General features: G+C 33.7%; 1 protein-coding gene and 1 long non-coding RNA gene across 2 annotated transcripts; one reads left to right on the top strand and one right to left on the bottom strand.

Moving 5' to 3' along the window:
* The first annotated feature begins 634 nt into the window (after nucleotides 1-634).
* On the top strand, nucleotides 635-13,879 carry LOC110738398 (flowering time control protein FY-like). Its single transcript, XM_021918778.1, has 18 exons — nucleotides 635-1,104; nucleotides 1,751-1,842; nucleotides 3,139-3,207; nucleotides 3,712-3,816; nucleotides 4,110-4,205; nucleotides 4,289-4,371; nucleotides 4,521-4,592; nucleotides 4,677-4,774; nucleotides 4,979-5,038; nucleotides 5,113-5,173; nucleotides 5,261-5,348; nucleotides 5,518-5,581; nucleotides 8,666-8,744; nucleotides 9,608-9,697; nucleotides 11,266-11,354; nucleotides 11,872-12,377; nucleotides 12,702-12,950; nucleotides 13,421-13,879. Exons 1-18 carry the CDS (start codon nucleotides 756-758, stop codon nucleotides 13,490-13,492), a joined length of 2,322 nt encoding a protein of 773 aa, XP_021774470.1. The 5' UTR covers nucleotides 635-755; the 3' UTR covers nucleotides 13,493-13,879.
* Nucleotides 13,880-17,013: 3,134 nt separating this feature from the next.
* Nucleotides 17,014-17,778, bottom strand: LOC110738283. Its single transcript, XR_002514594.1, has 2 exons — nucleotides 17,533-17,778; nucleotides 17,014-17,425 (listed from the first exon to the last, which is right to left on the bottom strand). It is a non-coding gene; the product is annotated as an uncharacterized LOC110738283 (long non-coding RNA).
* Nucleotides 17,779-21,348: the final 3,570 nt, after the last annotated feature.

The raw sequence follows: 21,348 nt of genomic DNA, 5'->3' as shown, positions 1-21,348 counted from the left end.
CGGTAAAATGTAGTTACAGAGGACAGAGGTGTTTGTTAACTGTAGTAATAGCTGATAAGTGTGTAAGTAATTGTTCGCTATCAACAAGTTGTTAGATGTAAAGATAAACAATTAAGTACGAGTGTTTGGTAAAGTAGCAGTTGAGTAGATGTAACCTTAAAAAGTATAGGAAAAATAACCAAGAGCTACCTCTATTGAAAAAAAAATAAGTTTATGTCGTATTATAAAGAGTTAGCTTATTTCAAAAGATTGTTGTATTACTTACGGAGTATTCCATAAATAAGATTTGACTTGAAAATCTCAACACTAACCCGACCTACTTAATACGAGTAAACATGATGTGTTGCGTTGATCCATTGAATTAAATGGGTCATGACGGTTGACACTAAGTCACTAGCCCCTCTTTTCGTGTCTGATTCATGTCGTGTCAACTTTTACTCTCTTCAAATTAATGCCTTGTTTTTTTAGGACTTATTTTCAATTAGTTCACTCAAAGTCGTTTCTATATAGTTTAGTTTTTTTAGTTCAATTCATGTCATTTTAGGTTAATGTAGTTCAATTCATTTCAGTTTGGTTCAATTCAATTCAAAACGTTTCAATCCAATCCGGCTAAAAACAAACGACCCTAACAGTCCAACACCACTCCGTACTAAACTTCACACTCTATGCAACATTCACTCGGCAATGATGAACAAAAGCACCTCTCTCTAAAACCCTAAACCAATTCCACCCCTCTTTCTCTCTCCTCCACAACCATGATGTACGGTGAACCTCCACCTCCACCACCACCGCAGCAGCAACAACAACAACAACACCCACAACACCAACACCCACAACACCAACACCAGCACCAACCACCGCCGCAGCAAGGCCCACCACCGCACCACATGCAGCACCCACCACCACCACACATGCAGCATCCTCCGCCGCAGTATCAGCAGCACCCGCCGCTTCCTCCGCAGCACCAACAGCCTCCTGGAATGGACTTTCACCGGGGCCCACCACCTCCTCCTCCTCCTACTATGATGCGACAGTCTTCTGCTTCTTCCACTAATCTCCCTCCTCCTCCCGATTTTCATCACCCTCAACAACCTCCTTATGAATGTAATCTCTCTTCTAAAATTGTTTTTTGTCTTTGTTTTTGGTTTTTTGGGTGAATTGTAGTGTAGAATAAAGGGAAGCAATGTCGTTTGGTTTTCGAGATTTGGGTGATCAAATTTATGAATTGGGTGGTTAGGGAATTGTTTGATGTGGGATTGGTTGAATTGTTTGGTTAATTGTTAGATTAATGAGTTTATCTAGTTTTATTGCTTGTTTTCGAAATTGTTGTGGCATTAGTTATATGTTTTTGGGCATTATGTTTAGAATTAGACTGTCAGGTTTGATTATCGGGGAATTTTAGTGTAGGGAAGAAATGTCGTTTGATTTTCGAGATTTGGGTGATCAAATTTATGAATTGGGGGGTTTAAGGGGTTGTTTATTGAGGGATTGGTTGAGTTGTTTGGTTAATTGTTAGATTTGAATTGTTTATTGAGTGTATGGAGGTTTCGAAATTGTTGTGGCATATAGTTTATGTTTTTAGAAATCATGTTTGGAATTAGACGGTTAAAGTTAGTTCAATTATTGCTGATGTTTTGATTCAGTATCTAATTAATAGTCTCGGTGGTATACTTGTTGAGTAGTTGTTCTGGAGAGAGTGTTATTGAATAAAGCTGAAGTGATCACTTCTTTTTTGATTTGCTTTGTGTAGCTCATGCTGATAGTTATGCTGCAAAAAGGATGAGAAAGCTTACACAAAGACGAGCTGTGGATTATACAAGTACAATTGTCCGATATCTTCAGGTATTAATTATGGAGTATAATTCAATCATTGCATCTCTAATTGACATGGGCAGGGGCTTCTGTATTTTGATAAATTTGGACCTTCACCCTTTATATCACCTGAGCTCCTAGGCAATGCCCTGTTTTTTCATTGGCAGTGTTTGGATACAGGAATATAATATCATTTTATTGGATATAATTATATAATTTGATATAATTAGTGTCAAATACTACACCGTTCGGAAATTATTAGAATTCGCATCCTGATTTTTCAACTTATATGTTTAGGAGGTAAATTTTTTGTTATGATAACAACTGCTAGTGAAATAATTTGATTAATCAACAATGGAGACAAATGTATACTTGAGAGTGGTATTCATGCATCTACTATCTTTGCTACCAAATTACAGAAGTGGTATCTAATTCAGAAACTCTCATTTACAGCTCTAAGGATAGAATGAAATTACTTCTTTCCGCCTCAATTTGAGGTCTTTCTTACAACTTGTCGATTGATTTTTCTGAAGAAAGATTAGGCATTGTTTTTTTGATTTGTTAAAAAGATTTTCTATTGAAGAATGGACACTAGATCTTTCTTAAGGAATTTAATAGGTTTTTCCATTGCTTGTTAGCTCTTCAAATTGTTCTTCTCAAAGAATGTAATAGACTTCCCAAGGAATATAATAAGATTAGAAAATAATTCTCCGGTTGCATATTTCTCTCCTCAAACTATGCTTCCTTCTCGTCTTAGTTGTGACTTGGGAGTCTTTTGACAGTGCTTGTAGTGACATATCAAGGTGTGTTCTACACCTGGAGAGATTGAAGAATTAGGAGAATATAATGATGAAGGTGTAGCAGAAGATAATGACTTAGTTTAAAATGCTTTATTTTTTAATGATGAAGGAGAAGCAGAAGATAATGACGTAGATTAAAATACTTTATTTTTTGGTGTTTGATACTCCTTTATGCAGGATTTTCAATTACTGCAATATCATACATCAGTAGCCATGCAAGCATGATTACATAATTGTTTTGCAGTAGTTTATATCATGTATCTGTGTTTATATGTAGGGCGCCACGTAGGCTATGACATTTTGATATGTACAGAGAACAACCTCTTTATATTATTATTAAATGTGCATTGAATTGCAGTATTATTGTGGAATTATTTCCTGGTTGTTTGAATTACTGATCACTCATTGAAGTGGGTTAAGCTGAAATTTTTGATACATCTTGCCCTGCCTTAAAGTTTACTTATGCTTATGGTTTCTAATGTAGAGTTTCTGAGCGAATATTCTTTTTCATACCCGTTATTTACAGGTTCGCATGTGGCAGCGTGATTCAAGAGACCGATCAATACTGCAACCTACTCCTGCTGCTGCTGTTGATGTGTGGCCTCTTTGCACTTTTTTTTTTCTCTAAAATATGAATTCTTATATTACACTTTCTCCATTCTATAAAGCTTGCAAGATTTGACTTTTACTATCTATAATTATCTATTAACAATATTTACAATTAGTTAAATTATAAAATAAACATTGAGACAAAACTAACATTATTTTATTTATAACTTAGTGTAATTTTGAGTTTGTCTATGAATAAAGCATAAAATTTGTATATTTATAGTATATAAGTCTGTTGCGAGCTTTGAAAAACAGAGGAAATTATGCCTTGTTCATAAATAATCTGAATTATTAAAAGATTGTTAGTTACTATAATTTTCAAAATATTGTTTGGTTGCTATTATTTTCAAAACATTGATTACCTGCTAGAAATTACATATTGGGAATGCTTCCGAGAAGTATGAAAGGGTTTCATTTTGTCAAATCCTTAGCTGCAGAAAAAAATTATTGTTCGTTCACATTGTTGTTTTTCTTGTAAATGTTGGTGCAGTTGTTGCCACCAGCTGCCTATTCTGATAATCCATCAACAAGCTTTGCAGCAAAATTTGTTCACACATCTCTGAACAAAAACCGATGCTCTATTAATCGTGTTCTGGTAAGTTTGCAACTACTGTTGTTGGCTGTGTCATATACTCCTTTGTATCATTTTACTTGTTGATGTAGGGTTTGAGGGTTTGCTATGCTTCTTGCAATACCTTTTGTCTCAAAACCATTGGGAGTTTTAGGTTGCAAAGGACTAGGGAAGTAGTTGAAGTAGAGTTCTTCAATATATGCTTCTTGCAATTTTTTCATTTTTGGTAATAAAGTGGCTGCCCATTTTTGTTCAATGTGAACTATTTTCCATCTTACTTACTTTGACACTTCGCTGTGACTGGCTTATGATAATAGTGGACACCCAATGGAAGGCGTCTGATTACCGGTTCACAGACTGGTGAATTCACTCTCTGGAATGGCCAGTCATTCAACTTTGAGATGATCCTTCAGGTATGTTTGATTGAAGTTGCAGATTCTTTTTGTTTTGTGAAGTAGAAGACAATTCTGACCCTGTGATGGTTTAAATTGTGGAGGCTCATGAACAAGCTGTCAGGTCTATGGTATGGAGTCATAATGAGAATTGGATGGTCACCGGGGATGATGGAGGCGCAATAAAGTAATGTATTTTTAAGGAATTATATTAGATTTAATTGATATTTCTCACAGAATCTTTTAGCAATCTTGCAAATTCACCCCGTGTACTGGAATGAGTTTATTTAATGCATTTGGTTGTTGTCATGATGCTCCTAACTGCGCTTTTGCTAGGTATTGGCAGAACAATATGAACAATGTCAAGGCCAACAAGTCTGCTCATAAAGAATCAGTGCGGGATCTGAGGTAATTATTTTAATATTTCTTTACAATATTTAGTGGTTAGAGTTTTAATTAATGTCTCTAATGTGGATTTTGGTTGTGTAACAGCTTCTGCAGAACAGACCTGAAATTTTGCTCTTGCTCTGATGATACTACTGTAAAAGTTTGGGATTTTGCCAGATGTCAAGAGGAGACGTCATTGACAGGTAATGTGCTTTGTATATTTGTAGCTGGAAATAATTTGCCAACTATGCCATGAACATGATATATTCTAGTTTGGCTGCCTAAATTGCTTAGTTGAAATTGCCTTTAGCATACCTTTTTCCCTTTTCTCCTCTCCTCTCTTCAATATTGTATATTGTGCTTATTGTAACCTAAGACTGTTGCACTTGTGGCTTGAACTCAGGCAGGCCATGGTTGGGATGTGAAGAGTGTTGATTGGCACCCCACAAAGTCTTTACTAGTCTCAGGTGTGTAAGGCTGTTAGCTCTCTAATGCAATTTTATCTATGCATTCAAAGATGTTTACATAGTTTTCTGCTCAGGTGGTAAAGATAACCTTGTGAAACTTTGGGACGCTAAGACTGGGAAGGAGCTTAGCTCATTGTATGTAAATGTTTCATACTCTTGGATTCTGTAACTATTCAAATTAAATTAAAGTTTCTTGCATTTAACTTTGCTTGTATTGTTCAGTCATGGTCACAAGAACACTGTGCTTTGTGTCAAATGGAATGACAATGGCAACTGGGTACTAACTGCTTCCAAGGATCAAATTATCAAGGTATAACCTATTTTCATTTTGTGATCGCCTACATTTTTCTTCCTGAAGCAATTGGAGGGTGGGTAGGGTGAAGGATATGTGAAGGAATCAGTACTATAGCCTTTTCTTATTCTGTTATCAAATCCTTGTGTATAGATTGACCTTGAATACTGTCAATTTCTTGTTGCAGCTTTATGACATAAGGGCTATGAAGGAGCTTGAATCATTTCGTGGCCACAGGAAGGACGTCACTGGTAGGGATAATGACTTCTCATGGAAATTAATGATTACTCCGTTTAAAAAAATAGACTACTTTCTTTGTTGCTTATTGATCTTCCAACCAATTTAGGTTTGCTTTTCATAGATCATTCTACTTTTTGCTTTTATTACTTGCTAGTTTATTCCTGTTCTAATGCACGTGATATGAACTTTATGAAAAATACAATTTTGGAAGCTACTAAGGAAAGTTTATGGGATTGGTAGTTATTTGTGAAGTTAATGTTGGAAGTTATGGGAGTTTTGGGTTTCGCAAAAAATATTTAAAAATTTAGTGAAATATGTAGGTATAGGTATTTTTTTTGAATAAAAAAATTAAACGATCTTTTTGGAAAAAAATAAAATAGAAGAATAAGGTAAAATAGATTGCACATAATTTGAATATTTAACTTTTATAGGCTATTGTGAAAGGTTGGGAATACAACATTTTTATTATTATATAGACATGGTAAATATTATTCTCTCCTTTATCTTGCCTTACTCCACCAAATGGGTTCACTCATACTGTTTAATTATATTCATGTTTTGTACAAGGTACAGCTTTTTCTTTCCTACCCAAAAATTCAACTACGGGACCTACTTTCCATGAACTCCCTCCTTTCATTGGTTTCCATTGCTACAGTAAATAGGAAGAAGTATGGAGAACCAAGGGAATATAAATATTTGTAGTAGACTCATACAGATGCAAAATGATTCAGGATGTCTATTCAGAAAGTAAAATGACTTAAATTCATAGAACAATCTTTTCTGAAATATGCATCAGCCACTTAAAAGATGCATTTGAATTTCAAATTTTTAATATGCGCATTGTTTATCTTCTGGAAAATCAGGCCTGTATCAAATGATTTAGAACATCCCAAAGTGGAAATCATACCCTGTAAAATGGAAGTATATTTCTTTTAGGAGATTAATATACTGAAATTATAGATATGTTACGTGCAATAACTTCCAACTTGGGGAATAGGAAAACTATAGTACCAACTATGTACTACACTTTTACTTTATTCCAATTTTGGAAACATCTTTCTACTCATTTCATATATTTCTTTTTCCAACAATTTCTTGCACCACCCACTTTTTTACACTCTCTCTTAATTTTTCCACTATTTCTTACACCCACCCACCTTTTTGCACTCTCTCTCCTACTTTGTCCACCTTTTTCTTGCACCCACTCACTACGTCAACACTCTCTCCCCAATTACATTAAGGTGTGCAAATAGTAACCGTAAGAACTTTTGGGATTGGAAGTAGTAATCTATTTCAATAATACCCACTGCTGGTGGAATAATGCCAAATCAGATATGTAGGCAGGAGCTTGAATCTTATGAAGATTGCTTTCCTTATATTTTGTTTATCTATTATGCCTTGGTAGCTTTTAACAAGGTGCACGTAGCAACATGAACTTTAACTAGTACCCGCATCAACACAAGTTTTTTCATTGGGTGCACAAAATATCATAAATGAAACCCAAGATTTAGAGACGAGGAATCTTTAATATTGTATTATTATCAAAAATTGCCTTGGATTGCGTGTTTTGATTTGGATGCAGGAAAATTGATCAGTTAAGGTTTCGGGGTCATTTTAACGCTTAAATGTGATTTTTGGGATCAAATTTAGCAAAAAAAAAACTTACCAAAAATGCATCGATTTGTGTGCTATAAAATGCCTCGTTTAAGATCATGGGGTCAATTCAGATCTTAAGGGCTACATTTGAGGTCAAAATTGGCACAAAAAATTATGAAATATTATAAGATTCCCCGTCTCCAGTGGCGGGCCCAACGTTGTTCACGCCTGGTCCTGTGACCTGGGAAATTTAAGGGTTAAAAGAAAATTGAAAGCCAATATACCACATATGCTTCTCTATGGTTCAGTGGTTGGAAGCTTTAGGTGACATTTCTTACCAATTTGGCGCGGGATCAAGTCCCATACCAAACACTTTATGTTTTTTTTTCCAATTTTTTTAATTTTTTAATTTTTTTTTCCTCACAATTATTTTGTACATACATGTATTTTATTATATACATTAATTAACTAATTTAAATTATTTCTTTAAATTATCTTATGCAATACTACTATGGGTAGCATTATAACTTATAAGGGTACTAAGGGATGTTCTTTGATTAACCAAGTCTTGTCAGAGTATTTCTAATTCTAATTTTGTTAGTCAGATTTGGTTGTAATTTTTTGCAATTTAGATCTCCCCATTAATCTCAATGTTGTATTTTGTCAATCATAACAAGAAATTTCATCTGGGTATACGGAGTACCAAATTTTGTAGTTATTTGACAATTTTGACCCAAATTTGTGACCAACGGCTACAAAGCAATATTATGCAACTAGTAGTCTTGTAATTATTTTGACAGAAAGTAGTCTTGTAATTGGGTATGCTCTTTGTTCAGTTTTACTAGCTGTGATGAGTATGCAATTACTCAGTTAAATTATCTTGGATTGTTGATTGCCTAGCAGTATTTAACCTCCCGCTTCAGGGGTTTGGATTTTGGAGAAACTAAGCGGTCGATGGTTGGCGGTGACTCAACACCCATAAAATCTTGGATCCGCCACTACCCGTCTCAGTCAAAATTTCCGGTGTCGGGTTTTATTTATGATAGTTTGTGCACCAGATGAAGAAGTTTGTGCTGCTACGGTTACTAGTCAAAGTTCATGTTGCTACGTACACTTTGCTAAAAGTTCGTGCTGTTGAGGCCAATTTTGCCAAATTGTAATTTTTTAAAAATTGATTGTTTTTTAAAAAAAAAAAGAAAATGTACAAGTAGTTCATCCCCCCACCTCTGCAGCTTGGGTTGGTTGAAGTCGGCCTTTTAATGAAAATCTTACATTTATATTAAAATAAATTTAGGAAGACCTCACATGAAAAGCTTTTACTTGCCCACCCTTTTTTTTTGCTCTCTACTTTTTCACTTGCATGGTCTTGAGCAAATGGTTGCGAGGCATTTAAATGGGGATGTATTATTTTATGCTATTTTCCTTGTTCTTTGAATTGATTGCAAAACCAATGTTATTGAAGGTTTATTTCCTTTGTTTTTTCCTCTTCCTCTTACCAGCATTGGCGTGGCATCCATTTCATGAAGAATACTTTGTCAGTGGAAGTTATGATGGCTCCATTTTCCATTGGCTTGTCGGGTAATATCTTTTTCTCTTATATAATAATTTTGCTACTATCACCAACTCACCACTTCACTTGTTTAGTTGGAGAAGAGGGGGAGGGGGGGGGGGGGTTAACTACGGCTTCTTAGGCTAAATTTAAAGAAAAGCTGGCCAATTTCAAACAGCCTACTGAGATTAGGATCAATTTCATTCATAAATAATTAAAACAGAGAACCATTTAAGAGAATATAAACGATGGAGGAAGGAGAAGAGTTAAAATTATATGGAAAAGAAAGAAAAGGGACAATAAATAGTTTTAGTACAGCACATAACAGTAGCTAATGAACAAGGGTTTTGTTCTGTTGTTCCCCATCTTTGTGTTTTTTTTCAAAAAGGTATTAAACCTCAAAATTGTTCAAATATCTTGAACAATGATTTTTTTTTTTTTTTTTTTTTGGTGATTTTTTGTTCCTATAAGACTCTGCCAAAGGCTCTCTTTTGTTCCTGAAAGAATCTGCCAAAGTCTCTCTTTTGTTCCTGAAAGAATCAGCCAAGTGCTCTCTTATGTTCTTGACAGAATTTAGCCAAGAGATCTATTTTGTGTGCGGTTGTGCGCTAAAGGCTGCTTTTCTATCTGATGATGGAATTCCATTTTCCAATTAAGGACTGCCGCTTTATTGTTATTGGGAATTTACTAGGTGAAAATTTTCCTGTAAATTGGGATCTGATAAATTTCCCTTCGATATAATCCAAGGCATTTGCTTTTTCCTGGTGATTGAGTATTAGTCATACAAAAAGTAAATTATTTAAATATTGTTGACTAAGTGATATTATTTAGCAGGTCAAATTCTTATTGCTAATGATAAATCTCATTTTCTGCTATGACATGCTGAGTGCAGGCATGAGACTCCACAAATTGAAGTTCCAAATGCCCATGATAATGCTGTGTGGGACCTTGCTTGGCATCCTGCTGGATATATTTTGTGCAGGTGAGTTTAATCTCCTAGATGAACAGGAATACAGGGTTGTAGTCTAACAGTACTCCATCTATCCCAAATTAATTGAAACGTTTATCTCTGGAGGATGTCCTACATTAATTGATTCATACCTTATTTTATAAGTTTCTTTTTTCAATTAAGTTCATGCTTGACGCCTATATCCACACTCCCATATTATCTCTACTTTTTTACCTCATAATCTCCATGTCATTCTCTTATGGAATAATATATATTGGATGAGGGGAGTAACAGATATGAATGTGGGTGGTGGCTTGTGGTGTGAATGCACCTTTAGGGCTGTAAGTTTAAAGGGGGGACGAAAAAAGGGAAAGAGAATCAGGGAACTTTTTTACATGTGTGTTCTTGGTTTGCAAAATTTTTCTTTCCTGGATGGAATCATCCCAAATGGTTCTACACTGATCTTCACCCCCAAGAGTTTTGCAATTCCTCCACATCCTCACCACCCCCAATCCACCTTAAACATCACCCCCAAAGCATAACCACCTTAAAGCCATTTGCCACACTGCTGTCAAAACTGTCCACCGTAGCCGTTCTTAGTTTTCTTACCCCTATTACAGCTGGCAGACTCCATCCTGAAATCCAGATCATAGTCGATTATTAATTTCACCACCTCCCAACCATCACTTGCTCCAACACCCATCCATCATCGAAGAGAGTTAAAAAGCAGATCTGAGGTAGAGGCAGTAGATGGGGAAAAACAAAGGAAGAAAATGACGTCACCTTGGTTATGAACCGGTGAGGTGGTTAAATTTAATTTTCAGATCTGATTTTTTTTGTGAAATTACTTTCAACTACCTTAAAAACATATATGCAATTCCATTAGGATTCTGAATTGAGAGACAATGAGATTTTCTTTTAGCGGCAAAAGTGGGACAGTGGCAGTGATAATGGAAAATGGTTGGGTATAGCGAATAAATTAAACTATTGAAAGAGAATTTTTTTTTTTTTTGGGATCTTTCTTCCTTCCCTTTCTCTTTTATGTAATTGAAAACTATGAGCTAAAGTGCTAAATGGACTGTTGTCAAAATCCACCTTTTTGAGGGTCAGAAACTCTGAATATGTGGTATATTCTTATTTCTTAGTGGCAAGAGTGCTGGGCTGCTGGCCGTGCACAAGAAATTTGGTTTTGGGAATGCCTAGAAATAGGAACATATAGGTAAAAAAGGCTGCAGCTTCGCCAATTGGTTTATTTTCTTCATTACTTGTATAGTATGCAGCATCTCTTTTTAAGCAGACTCAGAAAGGAATACCTTTAAAATTAGAATATTCGTTCATTTTTATCAGGGTTATTTAATGGGCATAGGTCCAAATTGAACTTCCATATTTCTTGTTTCACTGACTTGAGTTACATCTGTTTGTTGGAAATAAAAAATTACTAAAGTGAAACTAATATTAATCTGCTTATAAAACCCCTCAACTTATATTTTGAGGGGTTTAAATAATATGCGCGATTCAAATTATGTAATATTTGCTGCAGTTTGAGAATATTAATCTGCTTATTATGGAGAACATCTCTAACCATTTACATTTCTTTGCAGTGGGAGCAATGATCACACGACAAAATTTTGGTGCAGAAATAGGCCGGGGGATACTGGCCGAGATAAGTTTAATGCTGGCTACAACCAAGGTTTTTACTTGGATCTTTTTCTGCATGTTCTTTCTGCCTTTTATTCCCAAGATGAGAATCTTATATTTCAATTCTAAATTTTCGGGGAACATGATGTCTTCATTCAGGCATGTTCTCTTCACCGGATTTATGTTGATTTTTTTTTTTATTGATCAAGCTGATTTTTAGTTTAGATTTTAATCAATTCATTAGTATCGTTTATAATAAAAAGTTGTTGATTTTTACTGATTGCAACTTAAGTTTACTGACCAAAGCTGATTTTTAGTGAATAAAATTTATTTTTACTGTATTATTTTTGTAAGATATAAAGAACATGTCCACACTGGTTTGACTTGGTGATTTCAGCTGGCCTCCTATGGGGAGATAGGGTGAAGTTTGGTCGACATATTTAATTTAATGTCACCAGTGCAATTACGTTTTACTTTTTTATACAAGCATGGATTAATGGATATGGAGCTATATCAGCCTTCTTGCGACCTATGTGCAGCATTGTTTAATTTCCTTCCTTTCTTCACAGGCTATGGTGAACAAAATCCTGCTTTTGCAAATCGTGCAGCTGGTAATTTTACAATACAGGAACAGCCGACAACACCTGGACCATTTCCTCCTGGACTGTCACGAAATGAGGGTACAATTCCTGGTGTAGGAGCTGTGATGCCGCTTTCCATTCCGTCAGTTGATAATTCTTCTCATGGAGAGCAGAAGCAGGCTCATCCACCTCCTTTGCCACCAGGCCCTCATCCTTCTATGATGCCTCCCAATCAACCTCAATCATATCAACATAATCCTCAACAAATTCCACAACAAGGAGTCCCCCAACAAATGTCTAATTTCCCACAGCCACCTCCAAATATGCCTCAGTTACAGCCTCCATCTCATATGCCGCTCCATCCACATCATCATATTCATCGCCCCCCTCCCCAAATGCCACCACATAATATGCCCTCTAACATCCCTTCTTCAATGCCTGGATCCATGCCGATGCCACCTACATCAGCTCAAATGCCAATGCCTGGTCCTATGGTAAAATTTCATGGACTTCACTATTGTGTACTTGGGTTGTTGACTTCATTGTTTTTGTATCCACTAGTTTTAAGTCTTTTATTGAGTTTATGTCAGTGTGTTTCATTCGTAGTTTCCTCTTGGTTTTCTATGGGCTTTTGTTTATCCAATCTTCTGCAGATTTCTTAAAGGGAATAGGTTTACATGACTATCTCATACCTACTTTTAATGGGCATCTCATTTAATTGTTTTGTCTTTGTTTTTCCTCTCCTACAGCTCTCCTTGGTGGAGATTGCTTGAAATCTTCCTTTTGGTTTCCTCTGTTGATCTTGTGTACTGTTACAGGGAATGCAGAATGCTACAAATCAAATGGTACCACAAATGCAGCAAGGGCATTACATGGGCATGAACCCTATGCAGTCAGGTCCCATGCCTAGTGGTGGAATGCCTCCCTCTGGAGGTTTCTCAAATGGTATGCCAAATATGCAGGGCCCACCAAGTACGAGTGGACCACAAATGTATCCTCCTGCAGGAGCATTCAACCGTCCTCAAGGTGGACAAATGCCGATGATGCCTGGGCTTGGTCCTTATCAGGTACGTGTTCGAGATGCTGTTTGGGCATTAGGTCATTTAGATTGTTGTTTTAAAATTTAACTGAATTGACATATTTAAAATTAGCATGATTTGCTGAAGGAAATTGAATTATAATGGGAGAATGAAATTGTGGTTTTGTGAAATAATAGGAGCTTACAAACCTTGTAGCTGCCAAGTGCAAAATTTTCTTCTGCAACTGGTGTGTTAATGATTAAGATATTTATTTTTATATATGAACTGACAAATATTCTTTAGATAAAACTTTAGGGTTAAAACACGATTGTGTTTCTTTAATTGCGAAACAAAAAGTAAAGAAAAAACTGTATGGTCTTGTGAAATAATACCAGAATTTAATCTTCCTATTCCTTGCTGTGAAATGCAGCAAATTGACGTCTTTACAAATAAAATGTTTGTTTATTTCCTTCATTTAATTTCGTAAATTAATTAACTGTTCTCATTATGAATGGCAGCCTTCTAATCAAAGTGGTATGCCACAGCCTCCTCTACCACCTGGTCCACCTCCACAGCAAACACAACAATAGGCATATTGGTACACACCTAAATTAGCATTGTTGATTATACCTGTGGACTTGGGAAGCATGCGGTTGCGGGCGGGTTCATGGAAGTTGACCCAGCTCTGCTTTATCTCGAGCGAATGGGGGAAGAGCAACAAGCGGTAGTTGATTCACCATGAACCTTTTGACTTGTAGCTAGTTAGCGGATACAACTGATTGAATATGGATGAGATGGCTGTTAAACAAGTTTTGGTCTTCAAATATTTATGGTGCTTGTCATTTGTACTTGTACCTAGGGAAAATCTATTTGTTCATTTGTTGTAGAAAGCCCTTTCTTATTTGAGCTATTTAGATTGGCAAAAATTAATGTTTATTTTTCAGAAGAAAAAGTAAGTATTCTGAAATTATTATTTGAACTTTGAAGTGTAATTCTGCCAATTTCCCCTTATTTTATCTTTTCATTTTGTTATGAAATCGCTCACAATAGTAATTCAAAGCGACCGCGTTCAAACCTTAAGATACCAAACCCTTAAGACTTAATACAACTGGTTCAATAAGATAATACTTCTTTCGTTTTTCTTCTATTGCACCTTAAGGATTTCAACACTATTTACTTGATCTTCTTTGACCATCTTTTGTAATATATTAGAGGTGTCAAATCGGGTACCCAGATGGAGTTTGGGTTGATCCACGACGGGTCGGGATGTTTGGGTCGGGTAATGATGAGTTATATTAATCTAACAAACCAAATCAAATCGGGTTGAGCTTAATTAGATTCGAGTTAAAATTGAGCTCAAGCATGGTTGGATACAAATCAAAGTTGGGTCAAGTCAAATTCGAGTCGAGTCATATCGAGTTAAGATGAACTCGGTTTCGGATTTTATCGGGTTTATTTGGGTCAAAATGGATTTATTTGACTTTGGAATGGGTCCTTTCGAATTCGATTAGATCTCGATTCAAATCAATTCAGTTCCGATTAAAATTTGAATATGGTTTCTTCGATTATTAGCTCATTCTCAGTTGAAATTACTTTAGTTTCGATTTTGAGTCGGCTAATTTGAATTCGGATCCATCTCAGTTCAAGTCGTTTTAACTATATTAGAATACATGTCATGTCATTTGTGTTATTGAAGATTTTCATTCATATATAGTCCGTTGGGTTTCATTTAATTAAGTTTCGTATTGGCTTATTAGAATTGTTATAAGATTGACGACTCAAATTATTACTGAAAATGACTATTTATTGCCTTGATCGGGTAATTATCACATCATTGTAAAATGTCTTTTTCCTTACCGTTTTGCATTTATCATCGTCTTTGCGGCTATTTATCATCGTCAATTCATTGGCAACTTGATTATTAGAAGTATTAAGATGTTTATTATATATTAGCATCTAAATCGTGATTAAGAATACTAGATTTTCAAATTTTAGTAATGTTTGAATTTTTTTAATGAAGTTATAACCTTTCATTTCGTTATAATTGCAACACATTTATTTTACGTTGGTTTCATAATAATTCTAACTCCTTATTTAGTAAAGACACATTACTAGTGGTCAATAATGAATAAATGTTACTTGAGTTTGACGTGTAGCTAAAATAAGTTTTAATAAATATTAATAAAGGTTATCCGAATTTAAATAAATTAAAACTAAAATAAACTATAATAAGGTCTAATAAGTTAAAGAATGTTCAGATAAGGGTTTGTTCAATTCACCTTATTTTCTCTTATTTCAAGACTATAAGTTCAGATAATATCATATAATTTTAGTTAGGTTTATAAAAATTCATATTAGTTCAGACAAATTCAAATTGGTTCAAATAAATTCAGATAAGTTTGGATAATTTCAGATATATTCAGAAAAGTTTAGATAATTTTTGAAATATTCAGATTAGTTCAAATAATTTATGATAAATTAAGATAATTTTAGATAATTTAATTTCAGATAAATTCGGATAAGTTCAAATTATTTCATATAATTCAGATATTTTCTTATAAATTCAAATAAGTTCAGATAATTTCAAATAAATTTAGATAGGTTCAAATTGATATGAGTTTATATAAATTTAGATATGTTTATAAATTCATAATTGTTTATATAAATTCAAATAAGAGAAAATTAAGTTGACATATATATATATATATATATATATATATATATATATATATATATATATATATATATATATATATATATATATATAATTTAGGATTGTTTGACATAAGAATACTAAAATCATGGACTAATATATCCATCATTGTTGTATTGATAATATAAGTGTATGAATACAATAATTTCATATTTAAGCGACAAACGAAAGGGATGTGTTTCCGTACAAACAAAGTACACTACAAAATCTTAGATTGTAAGAGCAACTCTAATGGTTGTAGCTAGGGCTTGCTTGCAATTTTAAATAGTCCCTAACTACTGGCTTGATCATTGGAGCTAGCTAGAATACGCAATTAGTTTGGCCAAGCAAATTTGCTTGAAAAAAACTTGCCAAAAAGAAATACTAAAAGTAAATTAGTAATTAAGATGAAAACAATAAATTAATAATTTAAATAGTAAGCTAATAACTAGCCATTGGAACTCAAATTAGCTAGAAAGATAATTAGCTTAAAAGCTCATGTGGCATGACAAGTTAATTTGACAATTAGCTTGTTATTGGAGTTGCTCTAAGCATAACATTTTTAATTGACTTAATCATGAAACAATTTGGCTAAGGTTAAGAAATACATTAGCCACCAAAATTCTTATTTTATCATTATTTAACAAAATTATTGACTTAATCAATTTAAGAACTAACTTCCATTCACATCATGGAACAAAATGGCTAAGGTTATGATAAGTATTTGCCACCAAATTTCAATAGCTTCAAATTTTCTGTCAAAATTAGCATGGTACAATCAAGTTTAAAATAGATCATGTCATCATTGTCCATATTAGCCTGGATATGATAATAAAAGATAAAGTATGACAATGAGTCAAGGACTAGCATTTCCTCCACTGTTTTTTTTTTTTTTTTTTTTAGTTGCACCATCTATTATTTTATCCTCCTCAGTATGTTTCATAAAACTGTACATGGTTTCAGAGTAAAGGTGATCAAAATCCGAGTTAGACCGGGCCTTAGAATCAAATCTCATGTCCAAAATTTGCTTAATTGTAAAGAGCTTGTCAGGTTAAAATTGGGTCTTTTAGATTTTTTTGGGCTTTTAAACTTATCCAACTTGCACTTTTTCAGACAGTTTCAAATCGGGCTAGCAGACCAGGCCATAGTCAACACCTTTATTTCGGTCTTCAGAATATAGAGGCTAGAAAACCCTTGATATTGCATAGGTGAGTTCCCCACCATACCTCTCAATTAAATTAACACTTTTACGGACCGTGCCAAATTAGACTTGCAGACCGGGCCAAAGTCAATCACCTTTACTGCATAATAGAAAGGTGAGTTCCCCACCATATCTCTCAATTAAATTAATCAATCAGTTATACACATTCAATACATACAACAACCAAAATTACAAGAAAAATTTGGACACAATCGAAGTATCAAAATAGTCTCAATAATTCCAATCATTCAATAAAAGGATTTACATCCCAATCAAATTTATTACTTCTTACATAAAGCCCCAATCTTGTAGGGTTGTTCTCCTTATTCCAAAAAAAAAAAAAAAAAAAAAAAACTACCATAAGAAAATATCTTTCAAAAAATTCCTATTTCCGAATAAACTCACTTTGTTATATACAATTACAACACCGCGGATCATAATCAATATGATAATTAATTCCGGGCACAGAAAATAGTTATAGGTACCTAAGAATTAGCAACATCTTGAGCATATGTAAACATCACAGAAAGAAAGCTGCATAAAGTTGCCCACACGAATGCCACCACTCGCAACGACATGCTCAATCTCATCGCCATTGATGCTGCTTTTCTGCTTCTTATACTAATTGCCCTGTTATTAAAAGTACTCAATTAAACAGAATTATATCGTTAATCAAACAAAATAATCAAATTCATGAAACTAATCAAATTAATAATCTTTTATTTTTCAAAGTGTACCTGTATTACGATGAGAAAGTAGGTTAAAAACTGAAAAGGAAAAAGAAAAAGATTAAAGTTGTTCGGTTGAATATGTAATAATGTGATGATGATATTTTATTTTATGTAATAATAGTATTTATCGAATTACTCTTTTTATCCCTTGTTTTTCCTTTATCTAGAGGATTCGGCTTTAATCAAATTTCACTAAAATTCTTATCCAATAAAAATTGGTCCCACGAGAAAGTCTAAAGAGATAATTGAGGTTGAGTTCCTTTTGTTTATGAAAGTTTGGCTCATTATATTATTCAAATTATTTAGATAAATAAAATAAATATATTGATTGTAGATTTGTAGTCATTGTACTAGATGGAGTAAATTTTTTAGACATAGCTCAAGATATTAATGATCATAGTCTCATAGATGTGCATTAAAAACTGTACAAAATTCAAATAACTTGACTTCTAAAACCGGAATTAGTTTATAGATATTTTACGGAGTATAAGAAGATGTACCCCCCATACTCACCCAACCTAAATTCTAAAATATTGTTTTTATAGTATTACGGAAGTACATAATTCTCGTCGTCTGTATGAGGCGATATATAAAATTAACTTAAATTATGGTGTGTTCTCTCCACCTTATTGGACTTGAACTTATCTGAACTTATTTAAACCGTACTTATCTAAACTTGTTAGATCTTATTGAATTTATTAGACCTTATACATTAAATTTATAGGAACTTATTAGACTTTATTGAAATGATTAGAACTTATGCAACCTTATTGAAACTAATTGGACCTTATTAGACCTTATTATTAGAACTTATTATACCTTATTTAATTTATTAAAACTTATTAAATCCTATTGAACATTTGAACTTATTATATCTCGTTGAACTTATTAGACTTTATTATTAGACCTTATTGGAACTTATCGGAACTTATTAGATGTGAAATTTATTTCATAAGGTGAAGAGAACAAACCTTTAGTGTACTTGTATTATATTTGTACTTTTACGCGAGTAAAATTTAAGAATTAATTTGACATGTGAGGTGGATTTAAGGGTAGTGCATGGATTAATTAGGTGAATGGGATGGCCGGATGGGTAAAATGGGTATCCCGTAAGTCCGTATAATGCAAGGGTAAATATCCATATGATCGAGTGATGGACCGGAGATGCTTGGTGGGTTATCTGTTATGGTTTATGGGTGATGGGATGAAGATCGATTAGATGACTATTTTAGGTGAGGATGTGATTGGAGTACCAACATCCTCATCCCCATTGACATTCCTATTTACTCCGTAGCATTCTATCTATTAATATTGATTATATACCTTTTCAAACTATTAAGACGATTATGATTAAAAATGATATACTTTCGTAAAGTTAAGTATTACGAAATCTTTCGTAAATAGTGAAAAGGAGACGGTAGAAAATAAAAAGTACAGTAATTTTTAACCATCAATTATGAATTGTGAATTCGTGGAGTAGTATTTACATCATTGTACTTCTATTGTTTAATCATACAATTACATTATTCTACCTAAACATATACTTCCTCCGTTTCTTTTTAGATGACACGGTTTGACTTTTGCACTATTCACAAACAACACTTTGACTTGCTTTTGTGATTTGTAGCTACGATAAAACATAATCATGTGGGATCTTATTTGAATCGTCTTAATGTATATTTTATTAATATCCACTTTTTATAATTTTACAATGTTGATAATGGGAGATATAACTAGTGAAAATTGTGCGTTGGCAAACGTGATAAAAGAAACGTGTCATCTATTAAGAAACGGAGGAAGTATATCATTGGAATAAAATTACCCAATTGATTCACATGATTTAGAAGGATTAAATCATTACAGTACCAGTTTAAATTAGGCCATCAACAAAACAGTACCAATTTAAATTACACCATCAATGTGACGAAAACTCGAAAAACTTAATTAATTATTCTACGAATCTAAAGAACTAGAAATATCTTGCGCAAATGCAAACATCACAGAAATACAAGTGCATAAAGCTACCCACACCAATGTCGCTACTCTCAAAGACATGCCCCACCTCATCGCCATTGATGCTGCTAATTAATTCTTCTTACCCTGTTTATTACAAATAATTAATCAATATCAAAACTTTAAAATAAATCAAAAAAAAGTGATACAACTATACAAGTAATTAATATGAAAATACTTTCAAATTCAAAAAAAAAAAAAAAAAAAAAAGCAATTAATAATAAAAATAATAATAATAAACGATTTATATTGGGTAAATGCCACAATAATTAGAGGGAAAATAATGAAGATTAATGGTTATTTTCAATATGTACCTGGTTTAAAACTCTTGATTACGAAGAAGATGAATGTAATAAAAGAATTTAGGGTTTAATTGTTTGAAGCTATATTAATGGTATTGCATATGCAAAAAAGGGAAAGAAATTTCGAGCAATGTAAAAAAGGCAAACATTAACATTTTAAAAGGTTGTCGGGTTTGTAATATGGAATGTAATGATTATTTTCTTATTTAAGTGTTTTTATCGAGGAGTAAGTTTCGGGATTTTTTTTCCCTTTTTAATCCTTTAAAAAAAATGGAGGATTTATTATTATTAGAGCTAAGGGTAAGTTTATCCTAATACAGACTTATACTCCTATAACATCAGATTTTTTTTTTTTAATTTCACACGTTATTCCAAAACTTACTTCAGATTTACATATCCAATTAATATTAATAACATTAATTTATTTATATATTTATTTTATTTTTTTAAATGGTGAGTTGGCAGCTCATTATTGAACAACATAATTATTTTTGTCCTTTTGTATAGTCTCAAGATAAGTTTTGAAAACTATTTTGGGGTTTTTCGTGTCTCTCGGAAGAGTTACAATTCCAAAACTGGATTCTAGACGCCTGTACCTGTAAAACAATGGAGATTCCGGTTGGGTGGAGTTCTAGATTGCACCGATAAGGACACGGACACGGACACGGTGCAATATGGACACGACAAAACGACAATTCTAAAATAGGGGACACGGGTACAGAAAATAACAAGACAAATAATATTTCAAAAAAAAATGAGATTTTGACAACCTATACAACAAAACACTAAATAATTAACCTTAAAACAAGTCATTTACCGTAGCTAAATGATATTCTCCTAATTCACATACAATAATGTGCTATCAAATGTGTTTTGAAGGCGCTCGTATTATAACTCTTACCTTTTTCTCTCAAAATTTACCTTAACTTTCTAATTAAGATGAGGTAACATATCAAAATGCAAACCGGATCATATCATAGTAGGATACGATTCATCTCAAAGTGTCTAAATATATTAAATAATCGGTTGCAGTTTATATGTGTATCCGTCGTGTGTCGAACGAGTGTCGGTGTCGGATACGGTGTCGGACACGGACATGGCTGTTGGACGAAGTGTCTGTACATCCTAGGTGGAGTTCCGCCTCCGACAATCAAGTTAGAACGTGTATGAAGTATGTAAAATGTGTGGAAAGTAAAGTGTTTTCTCGGATTCCGAGAGAATATCTGCAATTGATGATTGCTCTATTTGTGAATAAATCTGAATGAATTTCTAAGTGGGAATATCTCACTATTTATATGGTCTCGAAATGCGTTCTGCCATTCTAGGTTACAAAAACCTAGGAATGGTGGGCTTTTTTGGAAATTGGGCTAAGAAGACCGTCTTTTCCCACTAATTGGAGATGCCACGTGTCAGCAGGGGATTGGTTATCTGTGAACTTCTCCTAAGGTGACACATATCACCATCTCATTGGACTACATGGCCCTGGATATTTTTACCCAAAACAGAA

This window comes from Chenopodium quinoa, unplaced genomic scaffold (genome assembly GCF_001683475.1).
Source record: "Chenopodium quinoa cultivar QQ74 unplaced genomic scaffold, ASM168347v1, whole genome shotgun sequence".
NCBI lineage: Eukaryota > Viridiplantae > Streptophyta > Magnoliopsida > Caryophyllales > Amaranthaceae > Chenopodium > Chenopodium quinoa.
This window is presented reverse-complemented; position numbering and strand designations above follow the sequence as displayed.